Raw genomic sequence first — 18,553 nt, 5'->3', positions numbered from 1 at the left:
TTTTCTTTCTTTTTGTTGTCTGATTGCTGTGGCTAGGACTTCTAGTACTGTGTTGAATAAAAGTGGTGAGAGGGAACACCCCTGTCTTGTTCCTGATCCTAGGGGAATAGCTGAATTTTTTACCATCGAGTACGTTAGCTGTGGGTTTTTCATATATGCCCTTTATTATGATAAGTTCCCTGTAAACCTACTTTGTTGAGGGTTTTTATCATGAATGGATGTTGTACTTTGTCAAATGCTTTTTCTGCTTCTATTGAAATAACCTTATGGTTCTTATCCTTTTATTGATGTGTTGTGTCACATTTATTTGTGAATATTAAACCACCCTTACAGCCCAGAAATTAAATCCGACTTGATTGTGGTGAACGATTTTTTTAACGTGTTGTTGGATTCAGTTTGCTAGTATTTTGTTGAGGATTTTGCATCTGTGTTCATCAGAGATATTGGCCTGTAGTTCTCTTTTTTTGTGGTGTCTTTATCTGGTTTTGGTATCAGGATAATGCTGGCCTCATAGAATGGATTTGGAAGTTTTCCTTCCTTTTCTGTTTTTTGGAATAGTTTAAAAAGAAAACAATTCTTTTTTTTTTTTTTTTATTTTTTTTAATGTTTATTTTTGAGACCGAGACAGAGCACGAGTGGGGGAGGGGCAGAGAGAGAGAGGGAGACACAGAATCTGAAACAGGCTCCAGGCTCTGAGCTGTCAGCACAGAGCCCAACGTGGGGCTTGAACCCAAGAACTGTGAGATCATGACCTGAGCTGAAGTCAGACGCTTAACCGACTGAGCCACCCAGGCGCCCCATAAAAGAAAACAATTCTATGCATTGGCCTGTTTTAGATACCTCATATAGGTGGAATAATACAGTATTTATTTGTCCCTCTGTAACTGGCTTATTTCCCTCAGCATCATTTTAATATCAAGTTCTTAAATATGTACCACCTCAGGGCCTTTGCATGTACCATCTCAGGTGCCCAGATTGCTCTTCTGTAGGCCTTCTGTAAGGCTTGCTCCTATGCTTCCTTTTAGATTTCAGATGTCACCTTATCATAGCAATCCACTCTGCTGCCTCATAGAAAATATCACCTTTCTTCATCAGTATATTTTCTTTACTCTGATCTTTTTCTCATAGCCTTTACCTCTACCAAGCCAATATTTTATGTTCATTTTTAAATTTTTTTTTAATGTTTGTTTATTTTTGAGAGCGAGAGAGCGAGCGTTGAGTGGGGGAAGGGCAGAGAGAGAGGCAGACACAGAATCCGAAGCGGGCTCCAGGCTCCAAGCTGTCAGCACAGAGCCCGATGCAGGGATTGAACTCACGAACTGTGAGATCATGAGCTGAAGTTGGACGCTTAACTGACTGAGCCACCCAGGTGCCCCTATGTTCATTTTTTAATTTGTTCATTGTCTCTCCCCAATAGGAGTAGCTTAAAAAGCAGAACTTTGTTCTGTTCCCTGCTGTTCCTCGGGTGCCTAGAACACCACCTGGCACGCAGTAGGCATTCAGTGAATATTTGAAACCCTTTGTTCGTGAGGTGTAAGTGCAGTGCCCTGGTTAAGGCAACTGGCCCTCAACCTCTTGTGCCGGTTCAGGTCCTCGTTAGGCCACTTCTAAGGTATTGGGCCTGGGGCCAGACCTTTAACTTCTTAATTCCTTCATCTGGAAAGTAAAGTAGTAGTACAATCTACGTCATGGATTGTTTAAGATGAATTTATCCTCTTAAGCTCTTAAAACCGGTTGGTACATAGTGAACTTTCAAATATGAGCTATTATTGTTTGTATTTTGTCAGCATTCATTGAGCACCGCCCACATGCCTGGCCCTGTGTGAGGCTCTCGGTTTACAGTAGTAACTCCTTGGACATAATGCTTGTTGTCCTGGAGCTTATGGAACAGGGTGACTCGGGGTATGGAGACTGAAGAGGGGAGCACACTGCAAGATAGTAATTACTTTGTCACGGATGGTAAAGCGTGCTGGTTGTCTGCCCCAGTGTCTTCCCCTCCTTCCTCAGTGACACACATTTGATGTTAGCCGAGCATGTGGCTGTCAGAATGAAGAGTGGATCTCCTAGCTTCTCTTGCCCCTAAGGTGTCTTCGTGACTGAATTTTTGCAGCTTCCGTAAGTGTCTTCATAGGGAGGATTGTGCCCTTCTTTGCTCCTTCCTTCTTCCTTTGGTGGAAGTGGATGTGGCGGCTGAAGCTTGAGCGGGCGTTGTGGGCAGAGAAAGTCGAGCCGTGAAGTGGAAGGAATACGGGTCTCTGATCACGGTGGGACTGTCCAAATTTCCATGAATGATCTCGAGTTTTATTAAGAGGCAAATAAAGTGTCTTGTTTGAACCATTTTGGGGGTATGTTTTCTAGCATTGCAGCCACACCTAATCCCATCGTATGTAGTTGGTAAGGAGTTTTGTCCTGAAGCTCAGCAGTTAAGGAATTTTAAGAAAGCGTGGCGTGGCCAGGTAAAAACTGCATGTAAAAACTGTCCCTCTGGCTGCTGTGTGGAAAATGGATTTGAGAGAGGCAGGAGTGCACTGGAGAGACCAGTCTGGAAGTGTTTTAGTAGCCCAGGGCCGACAGGACTAGGGCAGTTACAACAGAGGGAAAAAGTGACTGAGCTTAAGCAATAGAAAGTCAACCAGCGGGCTTGGTGGTGGGTTGGCTCTAGGAGGGTGGGTAAGAGTGACTGGCAGACTACTGGCTTTCTGGTTTGTACACGTGGGTCGATGACAGTGCCCGTGACTAGCGCTTAATCCTACAAGATGCAGTAACTTCATCCTGAGGCCATCGTGAATTGGTGTAGACATGGCAAAGCTATGTACTTGGGTCTGGCGCTCAGAGGAGAGGGCCAGGCTGGACTTGTGGCTGAAGTTGTTGGCCTCTTGGTGGTGGGGGTGTGGAGCTGTGGGCGAGTGGGGCCTCGCGGGGGGAGGCTGCCCGAGGGCAGGCGAGGACGGGGCCCCCCTCTTGAAAGCCCACCTGCCGTCCCGAAGAGAGGAAGGAGCTTGTGAAGGAGAGAACCAAAGCATCTGGAGGCAAAAGAAGAAAACCAGGGCAGCGCTTGTTCACAGGAGTAGCAGAGGGAGTGTGTGTTGCGTGGTCAGGTGGCCCGAGTGCAGTTGAGAAGCAAGTCATGCAAGGACTGAACGGGTGCATTGTATTTAACCATATGGATGTCCTTGGTAATCTCGGTTTTGATCGTGAGGTAAGCTCCCCCAAAATAAACTATTTGGTAAGTTAGGGTCTGTGTGTGGACACAAAAGGGAGTCAAGGCAGCGGGGAGGCACTGGAGAGAGAGCGGCATTTCCCAGGACTTGCAGAGGCATCAGCACCTGCTGTCTCTTACCAGGGATGTGTTCGGTTCTTTGTTCCTTGATCTCCTTGCTCCCTCGCCGCTGTGTGCACAGGTGATGCTGCCCTTAGCTCTCTTCTCTCCACCCGCCCGGAATATTACTGTCATGCCTCTGCTCCCCTCGTCTGTCTGTCTGGCCCCGCCTTTCACAGGGCACGCCATATCCTGGCTCCGCCGGGTACCCCTAGATGCCCATAGGCACCTTGGATTCCACAAAGGCAAAACCGAGCTCAGTCCTTTCCTCTCTCACCCGGTGTCAACAGGCTCCTTCCGTATTCTCTAGGTTAACGGCCTTGCTGTCACCTGGGCGTCATCCCCCTTTTATCTCTGACCAGTCCTATTCGTGTGGCCTGTGATGACCCAGAGGGCCTGCGTTTTCCTCTCCCTGCCCTGCCACAGCGTAAGCCCTTGCTGATCTCGCCAGCACTCCCGCAGCAAAGCCCGGCCTGCTGTCCTTGGCTCCGGGATTGCTCTCTCCCTCTGGCCCGCCCACCATACGGCTTCCAGCGCCATCCTTCTGAAATGCCAGCCTTCTCTCCCTGGCGTGCCTCGCACCCTTGAGGGGCTCTCTGTGGCCTGTATGCATGGCGTAGAAGGCCGCTGTGCCAGGCCAGGTAAGTACACTGAGGCAGAATTAGAACGGAAGAGGTTTATTAGTAGACCTTTCTGTGAAACTTAAAGGTAGAAGAATGGGACCGGGCAGGGATGGACTCAGACTGTAGGGCAGCCCTTGCGGTTCTGGCCAACTCACGGAGGGAACCCTGGCCGAGGGACTGCTTGTTCACGGAGCCCTGGAGTGGGCAGAAATGGCCAGGCCTGCTACTGTCTTTGGCCTTCCTACCAGACAGTGGACTTAAAGGAAAGTTCTCATTTTTAATTTTTTTTAATGTTTATTTATTTTTGAGAGAGAGAGAGAGAGTGCAAGAGGGGGAGGTGCAGAGAGAGAAGGAGACACAGAATCCAAAGCAGGCTCCAAGCTCTGAGCTGTCAGCACAGAGCTAGATGCGGGGCACGAACCCATGAACCACGAGATCATGATCTCAGCCAAAGTCGCACGCTTAACCGACTGAGCCACCCAGGCACCCCTGAAGGCTCTTATTTTTAAAGTAATTTTATTCACTGCGCTTTGCATTTTGAAGTTGGTATTAAATGAATGTTGAATTGAATGAAGAAATGAACCCTCATCTCTCATCAGAAGTTTGGGATTATTTTTTTTTTTCCGTTTCAAAGAAAGAAAGGGTATTCCTTTTTATATCCCCTAATGATAGGTCTAGCATCTGTGGATTAGCTTTTAGTTCAACTGGTGGCCCATGTACCTGGGAGTGGGAACGCCAGGGAAAGGGCATTTCTTAGACATGACCACATGTCATGTGGTGCAGTAACAGGACCACATGTTGGTCCACACGCTTGGCTGCCCTGGGCGTCGGAAGAAGTGGGAGGTGACCCATAAATCCGGGACACGTGAGAAATCTCACTAAATTGAGCTTGTTTTCATATTGGATGAGCAACCTCTATGCAGCATGTGAATAAAAATGAAGGAAGTGTAAGATGTTGATGGTTTATTCTTTCGCACAGGTCAGACACTTACGAAATCGAAGCAAGTGAAGACACGTCTGTAGAAATGAGTGCAAAAAAGGTGCGTAGGAATGTTCTCTTCTATCTTTTGCAACATATTTCATATCCTATCTCAATTGGAGGCAAGCAGAGAAAATGTGCACATTTTACACAGAGGAAGAATATTACGTTTCAGAAGATACTTTTAGAGTAAAAAGGGAAATGTGTTTTTATGTCTTAAGTGCTTTTCATTACATAGGTCTCAAACCCGCATGTACCCTGTCAGTTTTCACAGCATTCCTGTGTTTAGTTTGGGATCTACAGAGGCAGAGTGAACTTGAGGAGTGTTCACATGGAGCCTTTAAATCTGGGTTTCCCCACGTACCCACTAATTTTGTTGCCATCTTCCTATTATGTTCAGGCTTGAGGGTGGGAAATGAGAAATGTGGATTTTAAGGCTGTCTACTATTACAGGAAGGATGGTAAGCATTTGTGTTTTCTAAACCAGTAATGCTGATTTCTTGGCATAGCCAGCAAGAAAAGTCAAGCCCATTAGCAATGAATCTGAAAGCCCCGAAGAAGGTGATATAAGAAGGAAAGTTAAACCAGCAGAGAAAATGAGTACAGAACAACGTGAACCTGTTTCAGATACACCGCGTATATCTTCGGAACTTCCAGAGAAACCAGCTGAGTCCACCACTCCTAAAAGAGCAGGACCCCTTAGCGCCACGTCTGGTGTTGAAAAAGAGACCCTGGCGACAGAAAGTCGGTCGGTAAGAGCGCGTCTGTCATCCCCGTTGGGGAGAAAAAAAGTTGACTGAAAAATGTTGAGGAGGAAAATAAAGCATTTCCTCTCTTTCCTTTGATTCTTTAAAAAGCTAGTATATATTTTTGTTATAAAAATGTTTATTTTAGAAAATTCAGAAGGTGTAGAAAGGAGGATGCGATCACCCACGAGCCCATCCCCGTAAAAGATGCGTGCTCTTTGATCTGTGCGCCTCAGTCCCTTAACGGAGCTTTTTCCTCCCCCTGAGTGGACCGACCTGGTCACTTGGTGTTCTGGGATGCCATTTTCACAAGTGCACGACATTTCCTTCATGAATGTGCCACAGTTTAATCTCTTACGAATGAATGGTTGCAATCAAAAATTTTTAGGTGCTTTCATTCATGAATTTCTTCCTAGCTAAATCTTTGCGTACACCCTCGATCATTTCCGTAGAAAAACATTGCTAAGATAAGATTTCCGGGTCCTAAACACTCTGTTTTAAATTCGTGGCATATGTTGTCTTTGGGACAAGCTCTTGATATGTCATTTTATCCATTTGGCTTAATGCTTTGAATAATTCTCATTCATGTTCAAAAAGAATTCTAAGTATATTGTGTTCCTGCTGCCTCGTTCTCCGCTTTCCGTCTTCCTCCCCCACTGAACAGGTAACATTTCGGCTGGTTTCTGTGTTCTCTTCCTGAGTTTCCTTCTGCTCAAATAAACAAAGAGGGATCTATTTTCTCTTACTGTCCCCTTTCTACGCAAACAGAAGCGTATTCATGTTGATCTGCCTCTTTCTGGTCTGTCTGGTGAACATCCCACGTGAACTTGAGTTGGCAGTTGTTGGAGGTTTTCTGTGAATGTCCTCTCAGGTCAAGTTGATGGACATGCGTTCAGATATTATGTCTCCGTAGAGTCTTTTTATGGTGCGGGGATAGTCTACTTGATTACAAAGGAGATGTTTTAGGTGTTTGTTAATATCCCAGTTTTGCGGATTCTCTTTAGTTCTCTGAAGCTTTGCATTGTGAATTTTGTAGCTTTGTTCTTTGTTTTGTCAATTTTAGACTTATAGTTGCACAGATAGTTCAGGAAGTTCCCACACATTTTTTTCCCCATCTTAATCTAATTCTTAGATTTTACATAACCAAAGTGCGGTGATTAAAACCAGGAAATTAACCTTGACATAATACTGTTACCTCAAGTACAGAAGCTATGTTTTTAATTGCATGCTTACTTAACGTTCTATGTTCTTGATGAGTGGCTGTTATCATTATGTTCTGTTATCATTAGGAAAGGTCTCCTTGTAATTTCTTATAATATTTTTTTGTCTTGAAATACATAGTGTTCGATATTCATATAACCCAGCAGCTTTCTTATGCTCACTTTGCACGGTATATCTCTTTTCGCCCATTTGTTTACAACCTGTTTATTTTTTCCAGTTTTGTTGAGATATAACAGATATATAACATTGTGTAAGTTTAAGGTGTTGGTTTGATACAATTATATATTGCAAAATTAACCACAGTGGTATTAGTTAATATCCCTATCACTTCACATAATTATCATTTCTTTTTGGAAGTGAAGAACATTTAAGATCTATTCTGTTGGCAGCTTTCAAGTATATAATACAGTATCGTTAACTATAATCACTCTGTTGGACATTCCATTCCCAGAACTTATTCGTCTTATAATTGGATCTTTGGGCCAACACCTCCCCATTTCCCCCAGCCCCTAGTAACCACCATTTCTGTCTGTGTTTATGAGTTCAGCTTTTTTTGAGAGAAAGCTCGGGCATGTGTACAGACAAGTGGAGGAGGGGCAGAGGGAGTCCAAAATCAGGAGTCAGACACTCACCCGACTGAGCCACCCAGTAAATGGCCACCCCAAGCCCGTTTACTTTTGATGTAATTTTTAAGTATAATCAAGTTCAAGTCTACCATCTTATTACTGTTTTCCATTTTCCCTTCGTTTTTTTCTTTCTGTTAATTTTGGATTAACTGAATATATTTTGGTATTCCATTTTCTCTCCTCTATTGACTTCTCAGTTATCCTCTTAATTTTTTTTTTATTAATGTTTATTTATTTTTGAGAGAGACGGGGAGGGAGAGGCAGGGAGAGAGGGAAACAGGATCTGAAGTAGGCTCCACGTTGTCAGCACAGAGCCCGATGCGGGGGCTGCAACTCACGAGCCGTGAGGTCATGACCTGAGCCGAAGTCAGATGCTTAACCAGTTGAGCCACCCAGGCGCCCTATGCCTCTTAATTTTTTTAAGAGTATTTTTTTTTTTTTTAAGTGGTTGCGTCTGGGTTTAAAAATTTGTATCCGTCTGGGGTACCTGGGTGGCTCTGTGGGTTGAGCCTCTGACTTCGGCCCAGGTCATGATCTCGCGGTTCGTGAGTTCGAACCCCACATCGAGCTCTGTGCTGACAGCTCAGAGCCTGGTGCCTGCTTCGGATTCTGTGTCCCACTCTCTCTGCCCCTCCTCTGCTTACACTCTGTCTGTCTCTCAAAAATTGATAAAACTAAAAACTTTGCATCCTTCAATTGGCAAAGTCCACTTAGAATCAGTATGTTACCACTTCCTACCATACATCCTACTTCCTGACAGTTCACCATTTCCCACTACATGAATCTAATTACATAACAATATTATTCCATTTATCCATCCGTCATCCTCTGTGCTGTTTTTGTCACATGTTTTACTTCTACATACGTTGTAAACCTAACCTTACGATATTGTCATTTTTGCTTGAAACAGCTATTTCTTAAGGAAATTGTGAAAAGGAAAAAATATCTAGTTTTTATGGTTACCCACTGATTTTTCTTTTTCAGTTGTCTTTTCTCTTTCCTATAGATCTGCGTTTCCTTCTAATACCTTTTCTCTTCAGCCTAAAGAACATCCTGTAGCAACCCTTTAGTGCAGGTCTGCTGGCAACATTTTCTCTCATTTTCTTGATCTGAAAGTGTCTTTATTCACCCTGTTTTTATTTTTTTTATTTTTTTTAAATGTCTACTTTTTTTTTTTTTTTTTTAACGTTTATTTATTTTTGAGACCGAGAGAGACAGAGCATGAACGGGGGAGGGTCAGAGAGAGGGAGACACAGAATCTGAAACAGGCTGCAGGCTCTGAGCTGTCAGCACAGAGCCCGACGCGGGGCTCGAACTCACGGACCGCGAGATCATGACCTGAGCCGAAGTCGGCTGCTTAACCGACTGAGCCACCCAGGCGCCCTCACCCCTGTTTTTAAAGGATGGATTCACTGGATGCAGAATTCTGGGTTGACATTTTTTTCCCTCCACTCTTTAATTAGGTGTCTGTGTTGTTCTGTGGTGTCTCTTGTTTCTGTGAGAAGGCCGTGACATGGGTCATTGTTCCCATGTTTATTTGTATATTGACTCTGTCCCTTTTCCTCTGGCTGCTGTCAAGATTTTCCTGTTTATCTTTTTTGTTTCTTGGCATTTTGACTATGATGTGCTTAAGTATGGTTTTATCTTGCTTTAGGGTTTACTGAGCTTCTTGGATCTAGAAGTTGGAAAATTCCAGTCATTTTTTTTTCTCAAAATTTAATTTTTCTATCCCGTTCTGACTCTTCTTTTGGAACTCTTATTACGTATATTTTAGTATTGTCCCACAGGTTCCTGAGATGCTCTGATTTTTTTTTTCCCCAGACTTTTTCTCTCTGATTTGCAAATTTGGTAAATGTTTATCACTTTGTTTTCAATTTTACTGACCAGTCTTTTGCCATCTAAAACCTGCAGTTAAGCCCCCAATTAGTGAGTGGTGCCCCCTACAGATGTGTCCATGCTCAGGCCCAAGAGTGTCATCACAAGTATCCTTAGAGGCAGAGGGAGATTACACACACAGGAGAAGATGATGTGAAGACAGAGAAGGTGATTGAAGTGATGTGACTGCAAGCTGAGGAATGCCAGAGCCACAAAAGCTGGACGAAACAAAGAATAGATTTACCACCCCCCGCCCCCCCCGCCCCCCCCGGCCAGGTCCCTGGAGGGAATGCTGTCTTACCAACACCTTGATTTTGGCCCATTGAAACTGATTTCAGACTTCTGCCCCCCAGAACCATTAGAGAATACATTTCTGTTTTAAGGCATCAAGTTGTGGCAATTTATTACAACAGCTACAGAAAACTAAAACACTATTCAATGACTTCTTAGTTTTGTGCTCTTTGGTTCTAGAATTTCCATTTAGCTTATTTTTGTTTTTAATGTAGTTTCTCTTTTTCTGCTATCGTTAAGCCATCATTTTCTTTACTTTTGGGGACTTTTTTTTTTAAGTTTATTTATTTATTTAGAGAGAGAGCAAGAGCAAGAGAGTGCAAGCAGAGGAGGGGCAGAGAGAGAGAGAATCCCAAGCAGGCTCCACATTGTCACAGAGCCTGACTCAGGGCTCAAACTCACGAACCAAGAGATCATGATCTGAGCCGAAATCAAGAGTCGGATCCTTAACCCAGGAGCCCCGTTTGAGACATATTTATGATAGCTGCTTTAAAGTCTTTGTTCTGGGCTAACTTGGGGTTGGTTTCTCTTGAGTATGTTTTTTTTTTTGTTTTTTCTATGGGTCACATTTTTTTGTGTAACATTTGTATTTTAGTACTTTTAAATTGTGTATTAGAAATTGTTGACAGGCTGTTGAGACTCTGAATTCTCTTACGAATGTTGAGTTTTTATTCTCATTGGTAGCCTGTTTATTGGCTGATCATCTTTAGTTTCTGAAAGCTTTGTTTTATCTTTGGTTAGGGTCAATTTGCAAAAAGTCTAAGGGATTTTTCAAGCAGCTCTAACTCACTGGGACTCAACCTCTGTATTAGTGTTCAGTTGCTGCATAATAAATTACCTCCCACAAACTCAGTGACTTCACGTATATTTACATCTCACAGTTTCTATAGGTCCGATCTAGGCCAGCCTTAGCCAGATTCTCTACGTAGGGTCCCACAAGGCTGAAATCAAGGTGCTCTCCAGGACAGAAATCTGATCTGAGTCACCTAGTTCTCATCTAGGATCGTTCAGATTGTTGGTAGAATTTGAGTCCTTGCCTTTGTAGACCTGAGGTTCTTGGCTTCTCCGTGGGGGAAGCTGGGAGTCCTCCTTAGGTCTTAGTCATGCGGCTCTCCTCACAGTATGGCGGCAAACGTCTTCAGAGCCAGAGGATTTTCTCCAGTCAGCTACAGCGGAGTCTTCTGTAAGGTGACCTCATCCAGGGAGCAACTATCCCATCCTGTCTGCAGGTGCCCCCCACATTCAAGGGGAAGGAGTTACAACCACAGATCATTGAGGATCATCTTCCAATTCTGCTGAGAGCCTACAATGTGTCTTTCTAGTGAATCTGGTCAGACATTGGGTTTAGGGTTTGTGAGGGTGGGTCCAGAGTAGGCCTTCCTCTAGGGTAGTGTTTCTCAATCCTTTTCATTATTGTCCTGACTAAAAAGCCTTTTAGACACTTTCTCTCCTAACCACTCCTTCCCCCAATTAAATTTTAATACCAAAATATACTGTATTACTCTTTATGAACTGGGACCCTTTGGAGAGTCACAGACTATTTTAATACCTAAGAATTGTTTCTGCATCCTCTCCTGAAGAATCCCATTTTTGCTCCTTAGGAAAACTACCGCCCTGTTGAGGATTGCACGCTCTAGAGTATGCTTGTGGCCCCAAGTTGCAGTCTTCCTCCTAGCTCAACTGGATAGATAGGTTTTAATGAGGTTTAATGAGATCTCTGCATTTTCTGCATGTAATTTCCCCCCAGTGGCTTGTCCCCTATTACCTGTTGTGTTCTGAATCCCATGCCGGCTGCTTTCTCGTAAGCTTGAGGTAGTCTCATTCTGCGCATGCGGAGGACTCCGGGACCGCAGGGAACACGCACCTGGACTTCCTGTGCTCCCTCTGAGCTCGGGTTCCAAGTGCTTCACCTGCTCCAGTCTGGTCTCTGCTGCCTCAGCAGAGTGGGACTACGTGCTCTGTTTGAATTTAGCTTGTTGTGCTGCTGTCGAAATTGCCCGCTGGCGCGGGCGGGGCGGAGAAGTGGGAGTTCACGGGGTCCCCGGTCTCCCAGTCCTGGGTGCCCGCTCTCCAGCACCTGAATCAAGTCGCCTCATCCCCACCCCCGCTCCGTGGTTGGTTGTGGCAAGAGAGCTAGTTCGGAAGCCGATACTTCATCCCGGCTTGGAGTGAGATCAGCCGGCCTCCACGCAGTACATTACCTTAAGTAAGAAAAGTTCAGCTACCTCCAAGACGATCGTTGTTAAAAGCCAATGAAGAGCTTTATTTACTTTTTGTGTTGAGACAGTTTAATTTTTCCAGGGTCTCTTTATGTTAATTTAGCCAGTATACATAATGAGCCACTTAGAACTAAATGAGAGTAATAGCTAGAATGGAGAGTGTTTGATACTGTTGTTATAATACGGATGTTTTAAGGAAAATTTTTAAATAAAAATCTTTGCTTTTTTTTTTTTTATTGTAGAAAACTCAGAAAAAGAAGATGTTTCCCGGCAAAAGGAAGAAATCAAGAAGTGAAGCCATAGACTCAGGTACAGAATAGTGTTTTATACTTTGTCAGTCATTCAAGAATTTCATTTTAAAAACCTATTTTTTGTTGTTAAAATAGTAAATTGTAAGTCAGTAAAATTGCTACTTTAAAAAGCTGAAAATATGAGACTTTGTGGTAACTGATTTCTTCCAACGTCTATCTTGAAAATTTTCAACCTACAGCCAAGGTGAAAGAATCTTACAGTATGTATTTATACACCTAGATTTTACTGTTATACCTCCTTTTATCACCTTAATTTTTCATCACACAGTCTATATTCTTTTGGTACATCATGTAGCATATACTCTTCTGTATAGACTTTTTCTAGTCAGCATAACTTTTTTGAGATTGACTCTGTACTTTTTTATCGATACAAATAAAAGTTTATTGAAAAATGGGTGGAAAACCATTTTGTCCCTCTCCTACAGTTCTTTAAAGGAGAAGTCCTTTATGTTTAGAAAATTTGGAAAGTATGGAAAGGAAGATAAAAATCACCCATAACCCAAAAAGAGCTGCCATGCTTTTTGTTTGCTCTCTACTCTTCAAGCCTTTTATCGCACTTTCTCACCCAAAATGGGATCATATATTTAAGTATTCTACAATTCCATCTCAACGAACGCATGACCTTTCATCCACAGATGTACCAGAACTTAATGTCTTACAATACACTACTGAGACTAAATCACATCGAGTAATCGTTACGTGTGCTAGAAGTGGCCTATTAGGTAGATTAAAATTAAGGAATCACAGGTAACCAAAAAGAGCTCTATTACCAGTAGTGTTGGGTAACAACAGACTGTTACATAAAAGGTACAACGAGGTAGTTAAGAGTCAGCAGTACTTCAGACTCTTTCAGTAGAAACAAGGAGACAGCAGGTAGAGTGACAGTGTAGACAGGATCTGTGAGACTCTGCACCAGGATAGGAAGTGAGTCATGCCTCCCCTTATGTGCCTCTTCAGCTGAAGCTATTTTTGGCAATTGGGTAGGACAGTTTTTTTTGTTGGGGGCTTTCAGAACCCTGGACCTAGAGCCAAAAGATTGATAATCAGTATATTAAATTGACTTATCTTAATATTCTAGATACGTCCGACTGTGTTCATATTTGGTGTCTAAAAGGAAAGAAAGCCAGTGATCTCATGGAATTAGATGTTGTTTTGTCTGCATTTGAGAAAACCATCCTAGAGTATAAGTAAGTCTTCTGATGTTGTGATACATGCACCTCATACGTTGTCCTTAAAGCACGACTTGTGCTCATCCCATTGCTTTTGACACCTCGTATTTTCATCATCGTGTAGTTTTACATGTATTTACATTTCCGTTATAATTTTTTCTTTAATCCTGTGAATTATTTAGTAGTATGTTTTTATACGCCCAAATATGTGACTTCTTTGTATTTATCTTACATCTTAAATATGTTGTGGGAAAATTTGATTGGTGATATTTTTTGTAATTTTGAGGCTTTCTTCATGGCCTAGCACAAAATCTGGGGACTCTAATTCATGGGTTTATGTAGACTCTCTAATTATTGGATCTGTGTAGAATGAATATTTTTCTTGATTCTTTTAATCAATTTATGCTATATATACTTAGAGACTATTTTGTTAGGACGTCATGTTTAAAATTGCTCTGTCTCATAGATGAAACATTTTATACTTCTCTAGTACCCTCTCCATTCCTAAAAAAAATTTTTTTTTTTTTTTTTTTTGGCTTAAAATCTAGTTTATCTGATACTACTATTGTGTCACTGGATTTCTTTTGCTGGCATTTGCCAGAATTTACATAGCCTTTGTCTGACCTTAAAAAAATTTTAATAAGAAATATTAAGCTTTAAATCCAGTGTGTCTATCTTTGTTGACTTCAATCCATTTACATGTATTATAATTATCAATACATTTAGAAGAATGTGTTGATATATTATTTTGATTTCTTAGATATTTTTCTCCTTTTTGAGGTTTTTAATTCTAACTTTTGTTAAAAATAGAATTTTTAACTCCTCACTAATAAAAACTTTCACCTCTCCCTTCCCCTACCCAAAAATCCATCATATTTATAATACCTAGAGATTTTTAATTCTGGGGTAAGATATACAAATGTTTTCTCTTTCCGTTTTTAAGATAATAAACTTTATTAAGGTATTTATCTGATCACCTTTATTTCATATATTTCTTGTAACAACCTCTGGATATGTCTCTTAGTTAAGTGCTTCATCCAGCACTTTTAGGTGTGGCTCTTTATGTTGTAAAATTTCTAAATCCTTCTGATTATTTTGGTCGTGACTTTGAACTTGAAAGACTGTTTAGCTGGATATACTATTCTAGGTTCTAAATAATTTCCTTAAATACTCTGGAGTACTATTCCTTCATCTTCTAGTGTTGGTTTGGAAAATTTGGTGTTTGTCGAAGTCTTATTTATATGTGCTGTGTTCTTTCTCTCTATAAGCTTTTAGAATATTTGGTCTTTGATATTCTTAAATTTCACGATATGGGGGCTGACCTTTTGGATCTGAGGTCCTTCTTTTTTTAATTCTAAAATATATTTTTGTCCTTTATTCTATCCTGCCCTTTGCTTTTTCTAGATTTCCTCAATCCTGAAACTAGAAATTTGCTAACTTATTTCTGTGATATATCCATTATGCTATTTATCCCAGCTACTGAGTTCTTAAATTTAGCCATGAGTTTTTAACTAACATTTCTATTTGGTTCTCTTTTATGTCTTATGTTGCTGCTGTCCTCTTTAGAATATTTATTAGGCTAAAGTCAAATTACTGAGTCATCTATTATGAAATACCTGCTTCTGTTACAATTTCTGATCTGATAGTTTGTTTTCTCTGACACAGTCGTGTTCCTCCAGTGTGTTATTCCCCAGCCTATGAGCTTAGTTACCCCTGCGCCGAGTATGTATAAGGGAAGACCGAGTCTTGATCCCTGGGTTCCTGGGAGTGCAAGGGATGGGGGTAGATGAGGCCTAGGTGGGAAGCCTCAGTCACTTATCCCACAAAGTAACCTGTCAGGTCAGGACTTAGCCTTGCCCTCCAGACATAAGTAGTGTTAAGAGCAGATACGCTCCTTACTGATCATTTTCCAGCCCTGGGGGTTTGGTGGGGGAAGGCGGAGGAGGCAGCTGCCCACTTAGTCCTTGTTTCTCTCCAGGTCCCACAAGCACAGCCCAGGTTTGACTCTTGTAGACGCAGACAGAGGTCTGATTGGCTGCAGCAGTTAGGGAAGCGCGGCTTGTGAGAATCATGCGGGGGAAGAAGCAGGAGCAACCTTGACAGCTCCTTTCCTGCCCTGGGTCACGGCCACCACACATTCTAAACACCTCTTCCTCTCCCCTCGGGGATTTTCACAGCTCAACCCATTTTGAGAGGGGATTTTCGCTCTGGGGTTCTTATGGGGTTGATCTCAGGGAAAGGAGCCAGCCTGTCAAGCTAACTCATCATTATCATTGTAGGAATTATCTGTTTTACTCTTCTGTACTTACTGTATGTGTTAAAGCCAGTTTGCTGTTAAAATTGGTACAGAAGGTCTCTTACCATACCCAAGACCATCTTGACTGTGTTACCCTTTTCCCATTCATACATCTCTTCTAAAGGAAGAAGAGACTTACTATAGATTTCTGATGTTGTGGCAAAATAGCAGTATCTTGAATTTTAGCATAATATATTTTTGATGTAATTAATGATTTAGGGGGGCGCCTGGGTGGCTCAGTCAGTTGAGCATCCGATTCTTGATGTCGGCTCAGGTCGTGATCCCAGGGTCATGGGATCGAGCCCAGCATTGGGCTCCATGCTGAACTTGGAGCCTGCCAAGATTCTCTCTCTCTCCCTCTGCCCCTCCCCACCCCACTCCACTCAAAAGAAAAAAAAATTTAGAAGAGGTATAGTATTTTTGTTAGACTTTTTTTTTTTCTTTAAATAGGCTCCATGCCCAACATGGGCTTGAACTCATGACTCTGAGATCAAGAGTCAGATGCTCCACCAGCTGAGCCAGCTAGGCACCCCCATAGACTTTTAAAATTATAAAATACCCTTGTGTTTCTGTCATACCCAGTGATTCTGGTAGAATCACTGATCTTGTTTTATTTTCTGATATAAAGTATTCTCGACCACGTGAAAAGTTGTGTTTTCTCAGAATCAAGTTAACTATTTGAGGGTCTTCTATTTTTAATACTCACCTGGAACTCACACATGAATAGTTTGTTAAAAGACTTACTGATTGACTGTAAGCAGTTTGCCAATGTACATATACCTAGGGAAGTATGCCATGAAATGCAAACATTACAAACTTAGGCTATTCTATAACTGATTCAATTAGTTATTTGTAGCGAAGTGACCAGATTTTTAAGGCACTAGAATTTGAAAGAGCTGTGTCTGACTCTTGTATGTAGACCACCACCATTTTCAATGGTACAGTCTACCAATTTATCAACATTATAAGCCATATGCAGAAAGGCCTACCTAACCGGTTTTCCTAATTTTTTATGTTTTTAACATCTTAAAATCGTGATTTCATATTTATATTAGAAATACTTTTTTTTTTAAAGCTGGAGCTGATGTATTTGTTTAATTATAAAATGTATCATCTTAGCCATTTTTAAGTGCATAATTCTGTAGTGTTAAGTATATTCATATTGTCGTGCAACAAATATCCAGAGCTTTTTCCTCTTGCAAAACTGAAAGTCTGTACCCATTAAACAATTTCCCATTTCCCCTAGCAACCTACTTACTGTTTCTATGCGTAACTACATTCGATACCTCACATGAGTGGAATCACACAGTATTTTTCTTTTTGTGACCAGCTGATTTCACGTAGCCTCATGTTCTCAAAGCTTATCCATATTGTAGCACATAACAGGATTTCCTTTTTTAGGGCTGACTAATCTTTTATTGTATGAATATAGCACACTTTTCTTTTTTTCTTTTTTTTCTTTTTTTTTTTTTTTTTTAATTTTTTTTTCAACGTTTGTTTATTTTTGGGACAGAGAGAGACAGAGCATGAATGGGGGAGGGGCAGAGAGAGAGGGAGACACAGAATCGGAAGCAGGCTCCAGGCTCCGAGCCATCAGCCCAGAGCCTGACGCGGGGCTCGAACTCACGGACCGCGAGATCGTGACCTGGCTGAAGTCGGACGCTTAACCGACTGCGCCACCCAGGCGCCCCATAGCACACTTTTCTTTATCCATCCATCCACCTGCCTCTTGACTGTTGTGAATAATGCTAAAATGAACATGGGTGTGCAAATATCTCTTTAAATCCTGTTTGCAGTTCCTTTGGATCCGTCCCCAGTAGTGGGATTGCTGGGCCATAGGGTTTATACTTTTTGAGGAAGCTCCTTCCTGTTTACCATCATAGCTGCACTGTTTTACAATCGCACCCACGGTGCAGCGTTCCAGTTTCTCTGCCTTCTCACCAATACGCGTCATCTCGTTTACTTGTGGTGGCCATTCTGATGTATGTGAGGTGATAGCTCACTCTGGTTTTGACTTGCATTTCCCCGATGATTAGTGATATTGAGCACCTTTGTATATGCTTGTTTGCCATTTATATACTTTTTTTTTTTTGAAAAGTGTTCAAATCCTCTGCCCTTTTTAAAATTTGAGTTATTTTGGCGTTGAGTTGTAGGAGTTCTTTATATATTCTGGATATTACCCCTTATCAGACATATGGTTTGAAAATATTTTTTGTGATTCCTTGGGTTACCTTTATACTCTGTCGATTGTTTCCTTTGCTACATAGAAGGTTTGAAGTTTGATGTCATCGCATTGTGTCTATTCTTGCTTTTGTTGCCTGTGGCTTTGGTATCATATCCAAGAAATCCGAGGCTAATGTCATAAAGTTTTTCCCCTGTGTTTTCTCAGCTGTTTTGTAGTTTCAAATCTTACATTGAGGTCTTTAATCCATTTCAAGTTAACTTTTGTACAAGGTAAGGGTCCATCTTCATTCTTTTGGATGTGGATATCCAGTTTTCCCAGCACCATTTGTTGAAGAGATTTTTCTTTCCCCATTGTGTAGCCTGGGAATCCTTGTTGAAAATTATTTGACCATATATGTGAGGGTTTATCATTGAGTTTTCTCTTCTCTTTCATTGGTCTGTATGTCTGTCTTTATGCCAGTACTGTAATGTTTAGATTACAGTAGTTTTGTGATGTTTTGTACTTAGGAAGTGTGAGGCCTTCAGCACTGGTTTTCTTTCTCAAGATTGTTTGGGCTGCTTGGTGTCCTTTGATATTATGTATGAAGTTTAGGATTTTTTTTTTTCTATTTCTGCAAAAAAATGCCATTGGGAATTTGGCAATTATTGCATTGAGTCTATAGTTTGCTTTGGGTAGTATGGACATTTTAATAGT

General features: G+C 41.7%; 1 protein-coding gene across 3 annotated transcripts in view; it reads left to right on the top strand.

The window, feature by feature from the left end:
• CENPU (centromere protein U) overlaps nt 1-18,553 on the top strand; it is a 40,782-nt gene that overhangs the window by 11,075 nt on the left and 11,154 nt on the right. For all 3 annotated transcript variants that reach the window (XR_003968184.1, XR_003968183.1, XM_030312120.1), the window contains exons 5-8: nt 4,922-4,982; nt 5,431-5,673; nt 12,142-12,208; nt 13,289-13,397. Coding sequence is in view for 1 of the 3 variants with exons in the window: in XM_030312120.1 (XP_030167980.1) it covers nt 4,922-4,982; nt 5,431-5,673; nt 12,142-12,208; nt 13,289-13,397 (480 nt within the window). In the remaining 2 variants the exon portion in view is untranslated. The remainder of the gene's footprint in view (nt 1-4,921; nt 4,983-5,430; nt 5,674-12,141; nt 12,209-13,288; nt 13,398-18,553) is intronic.

Source organism: Lynx canadensis, chromosome B1 (genome assembly GCF_007474595.2).
Source record: "Lynx canadensis isolate LIC74 chromosome B1, mLynCan4.pri.v2, whole genome shotgun sequence".
In the NCBI taxonomy this organism is placed as follows: domain Eukaryota; kingdom Metazoa; phylum Chordata; class Mammalia; order Carnivora; family Felidae; genus Lynx; species Lynx canadensis.
The sequence above is the reverse complement of the archived record's forward strand: the minus strand, read 5'-3'. Positions and strand labels throughout refer to the sequence as shown.